General features: G+C 35.5%; 1 protein-coding gene across 1 annotated transcript in view; it reads left to right on the top strand.

Annotated features, from left to right (window-relative positions):
* Positions 1-5460, top strand: part of LOC106870397 (tolloid-like protein 1) — a gene marked incomplete at its 5' end in the record, with an annotated part of 261346 nt that overhangs the window by 98344 nt on the left and 157542 nt on the right. The window contains 1 exon segment of the mRNA XM_014916446.2: positions 180-288. Coding sequence (XP_014771932.1) covers positions 213-288 — 76 coding nt within the window.

Here is a 5460-nt window from a genome sequence, read left to right as displayed (position 1 = left end):
ATATATATATATATATATATATATATATATATATATATATATAGGGAGAGAGAGGAGGGGTTGCATCTGAATGTGTGTATATTTATGTTTGTACTTACATATCCACTGACCATTGGAGAGACAGTGATGTAAAAAGAGTTTTTGTTGATTTTAACCAAAGAAATTCTGTGTATTTACAGGTACAAAGTCAGGATGATGGCAGTGTTAGAAATATGACTGGTCAGTTGATTCTGCATACTGTATGGTTCCAGCTTACTATTGTAGCTGCGTATATTATAAACCCAGCAAGTAAGTCTCTGTTTCATTTTAGTTTTACACAATTCACTGTTATTAATGAAATTGGTCTGCACAAAGTTAATTGGGCTAATGTAGCAATTCAGTAGTCATTGTTGTTGTTGTTGGTGGTGGTGGTGGTGGTGGTAGTAAAGTGTTTAACAATGAATTTTACAGAATTTATCAATAATCTTTTAAATAATCAAGACGCTATGTGGAGTAATCCGATGTAGTGCAGTACAGTGCATTTTTATATATGTAGCATGGTGTAATATTGGTTTTTCAAACTTTGGCACTATGCCAGCAATTTGGGGGAAGGGTTAAATCAATTATATCAATTACCCCCAGCGCACAACTGGTAATTATTTTATCAACTTCCAAAAGGATGAAAGGCAAAGTCGACCTCAACTGAATTTGAACTCAGAATGTAAAGATGGTCAAAATGCCACTAAGCATTTTGCCCAGTCTGCTAATCATTTTGTCAGCTCACTGCCTTTTTAGAATTTAATACTGGTTTCAAATTTTAGCACAAGGCCGGTAGTCTTGGAAGAGGGGTTAAATCAATTACATCAACCTCCACCCAAACTCCCTAGCACTTAACTGGTACTTATTTTATCAACCCCTGAAAGGATAAAGGCAAAGCTGACCTTGGCCAAATTTGAATTCAGAATGTAAAGACAGACAAAATGCCACTAAAGATTTTGCCAAGTGTGCCACCCATCCGGTCAGCTCACTACCTTAGTGTAATACAGTAGCTATTATTATTGTTTTTGTAGATGCTGATGTTGATAACATTTAGATCTAGCACAAAAACCATTTGAATCTTTACAGTGGGCCATGGCCATGTTACAGATCCAGTTTTCACAAACTCTATCAGATCCATGTTATTTCAGTATATCACTTCAGCCCCTTTTGTTATCCCCATTAATGATTAGAAGATAGAAACTTTATTAGAACAATCCCTCAACGGTAATGACTCTGTGTGTATATGTGTGTGTGTGTGTGTGTGCGTGTGTGTGTGTGTGTGCGCGTGTGCATGTGTGTGAATAAAAACAAGTATAACTGGAGCGCAACCATGGATTTACAACACAGAATGGTGATGAACTATAACTTCAGACACTGCCACAAGAATATGCAGAGTTCTTTACTAATCTAAACAATATTGTTAGTCTGGTGGACTAACAGACAGCTTATAAAGTATTTTGTGGGAATTGATAATCCCTCGCTAAAAACTAGATAGACAGAGAGGCAGGCAGGTAGACAGACAGACAGACAGGCAGCTATTTTTCTTTATGTCACCAAGCAACATATTACTGGTTATGTCATGTAACTGGTCAGAATGTTACCATTGGTTTCATACTAAATATTGTGATTATACAACTCTTCAGATTTGCTGATCAGAAGAGTATAACCTTTTTAATGTTGGAGGTGCATGGACAATAAGTTGACTTTGTGGTAGCAAGGGGCAGGAATGAAATTTGGGGAAAAAATTGGAGTGAGGGTTTGGGTATGAAAAACTAAGGCAAAATGAAAAGGAAAAATGAAGGAGTTATTCCACATGGATTGGTATTAACAATGGATGAAGTGTAGAGGCTGTGTGTGTATCATACTCAAGTTGAAAAGGGGACATGACTGTCACCAAAACAGATTTGTGTTTATGAGGGTAGCATCCCAAAATTTCACTTTTCATGTTTAGAGAAGTGACTAGATCTGGGGCATTCATCTATCCATTTATCTGTGTAAGTTAATGAATCAATGCATGGATGAATGAATAAGATGTATGGATCAGTGGATGGATATGTGCTTTCAAAATATAATATACATATGAATTGCAGGTGCCTATTGAAGTGCATATCGATGTATACATATATGTGTATACTATATGACAACTTCATACCAACGTAACTGTATTCATTATTGTAACTAATTACTACAGTAAACAGAAATTAATTTTAGTAGTATGATGTATGATTATGCTGTAACAATTAATAATAAAGCCAACACCACAGTAGTTTATGCTAATTATCAAAGAATGAGTTCCACAGATTATACCATGTTGATTATAGAATACAGTGTTGATATCACAAATCAAAAAGACATGAAGCCTGGAATAGTGTGTTCAATGTTGTATCCATCCATTGGCTGTAATTAGGTGGAAGTGGTTACAACAATCATCATCATCATCATATAACGTCCGCTTTCCATGCTAGCATGGGTTGGACGATTTGAGTGGGGATTTGCGAACCAGATGGCTACACCAGACTCCAATCTGATCTGGCAGAGTTTCTACAGCTGGATGCCCTTCCTAATGCCAACCACTCTGAGAGTGTAGTGAGTGCTTTTTACGTGTCACTGGCATGAGGGCCAGTCTGGTGGTACTGGCAATAGCCACGCTCAAATGGTGTTTTTTACGTGCCACCTGCACAGGAGTCAGTCCAATGTTTTGTTCACATGCCACCGGCACGAGTGCCAGTAAGGCAAAGCTGGAAACAATGAACATGAATATTGATAAGTGTGTGTATGTGTATGTATATAAATAAATATATATACATATACATATATATGTGTATGTGTATGTATATATGTATGTGTACATATATATGTGTATGTGCGTATGTATATACATATACATGTATGTATATGTGTATGTATATAAATAAATATATATACATATACATATATGTTTATCTATATATGCAAACACACATGAGTCTGCTGTGATGATTCTAAAAATACAACACATAAAAATCTCATGGTATATCTTTTTTCTACCCTTTTGAAGAGATTTTGCCTAATATAATGACTTTGATGATTGCTATTTAATCTTTTAGGCTTAATTGAAACAGCTGTAAGGGATTATGTTTGATTTCTGCAGATAATAAATTTTTATTAAATGCTATATTTCCATTTTCTCACTTTCTTTTGATTATATATATATTTATATATATGTGGGTGTGTATGTGTGTGTGTGCATGTGTGTGTGTATGTATGTATGTATATCTACATACATACATACATATACTATCCTGTGTTTAGTTCACTTACAACTTAATGATCTCTGTGGAAACAATAATGTGATGCCCATCAAAGAACGTTAATTAATGTTCCTTTGTTATCACAAACAATGATACGGTCTGTATGTACAATAGATTTGTAATGTAAGTTCTTTCTACTAAAACCCTGTAGAGTGTATACTGCTATGTACAAGCAACCTTATTGTAATGTGATTGTTTGTAAAGTAAGTCGTTTGTGAACTGGATTACGGTTAGTCTACACTGTCTTTTAAAATATCCTAATTAAATTTTAAAGGTGTTAGTCTTAGTATATTGCTAAATTTTTCCATTGCTGGTGAACAATCACAAATCTTGTCACAGTTGTAATAAAGAATTTGCTGGACCAATCTAGACCATCGTGCTGCCAGCAATCAATAACAAAAGTTAAGCGAAAACTCTTTTGATACCAACCTACCTGAAACTGCCTCTGGGTTCGTCATAACTTTTTTTTTTTGTTTCCAAGTGATCTAAATTAAAACCTTTCTTCAAAATTTCATATAAATTTATGATCCAAGCATCACCTTAATAATGACAAAGTTATTATAGTAAATTCTTCATTATTTTCAAAATTAATTGAAATGAAAGCAGTGTATTTCAAAGGAAATTTAACAAAAGAGTTAACTGCTTGTTGCCACTCTTAGGTTGCCTTTTCTTTTTTAGTTGCTTTATTTTAGCTCCACCATAATTCTAACCTCTTAGGCAGAGAAAACAATAATTCCTAGTGGAGACTGTTAGTCTCAACCACAGAATTTATGATAATGCAAAGACGTTTTAGCCATTAATTCTTGTTATGAAGTCAGTGAAGGTTCCTGGGTTCATACGATTGACACCTCTCACTTACAATATTTTCTGGGGCCAGTCTTTTTCTTTTATTTTTCATATTTCTGGCAGAAGAAAACAACAAGAAAACAAACAAAAACAAAAAGCTAAGACTAAAAGAGTACCAAAAGAAGAATTAATATGGATTATTGCCAGGAATGTGGAATAATTAAATCCTAAAACTCAGTTTTTGGCGAAACAATGGTGCTATCAATAATATACAGTCTCTGAAGTTGGTGCTGATTTAAGATATTTTATTACATCAAAGTTTGGTCTGCCTTGTATTTCTCTCATTAGCAGTTGTGGCAGTTTTAGTTGTTGGTGTTGTTGTTTAGCTTCAGATCAACCATGATTGGAACAGACCAAGATATTAGAGATATTCCAGCTGTGACCATCCCACCTTTATGTAAAAATCCAGATGACTACATAACAGAATGTATTCTTCCTTTTTAAGACAGTAGTGCATGATTAATGTGAGATTTGATGAAATAGTAGTAGTAGTAGTAGTAGTAGTAGTAGTAGTAGTAGTAGTAGTTTTTGTTGTTGTTGTTGTACAAGCAGCAGCAGCAGCAGAACCAGTCATAGAAGCTGTGGTAGAAGCAGCAGAACTGGCAGCAGTAGCAGTAATAGTGGTAGCAATATCAGCAGCAGCGGCGCCTGCAGCAGCAGCAGCAGTAGTAGTAATAGTAGTAGTAGCAGCAGCAGTAATAGTAGTAGTAGCAGCAGCAGTAATAGCAGCAGCAGCAGCAGCAGCAGTAGTAGTGGTAGTAGTAGTAGTAGTTTGTGGGTTGAGGTGAGGGAAGGGTGCAGGAGATAGTTCCAAGAGAGGAGAGTAACAAATTAATTAGTTCCATTAATATGATTTATGTACAGAATCGTTAGCCTGCCAGGCAAAATGCCTGGTAATATTTCATCCGTCTTCACATTCTGAGTTCAAATTCTGCCAAGGTCAACTTTGTCCTTTCATCCTTTTGGGGTTGATAAAAGAAGTACTGGTTGAACACTGGGGTTGGTGTAATCGACCTACCCCCATCCTCCAAAATTGCTGGCCTTGTGCCAAAATTGGAAACCGATATGATTTATGTACAGTTCCACCTGTTGCCTTTTTGTTCTCTCATTCCCTCACCTGTTTCAGTCAACCCAGGGCTTTTATTTAAACCTAATACCTATTCTATCATTCTTTTCTGCTGAACTGCTTAGTTACGAGGACATAAACACACCAACACCAGTTGTTAAGCATTGGATGGGGGTTAAACACAAACACAAAGACACACACACACACATACATATACATACATATATATATATATATAAA

This window comes from Octopus bimaculoides, chromosome 8 (genome assembly GCF_001194135.2).
Source record: "Octopus bimaculoides isolate UCB-OBI-ISO-001 chromosome 8, ASM119413v2, whole genome shotgun sequence".
Lineage (NCBI taxonomy): Eukaryota > Metazoa > Mollusca > Cephalopoda > Octopoda > Octopodidae > Octopus > Octopus bimaculoides.
This window is presented reverse-complemented; position numbering and strand designations above follow the sequence as displayed.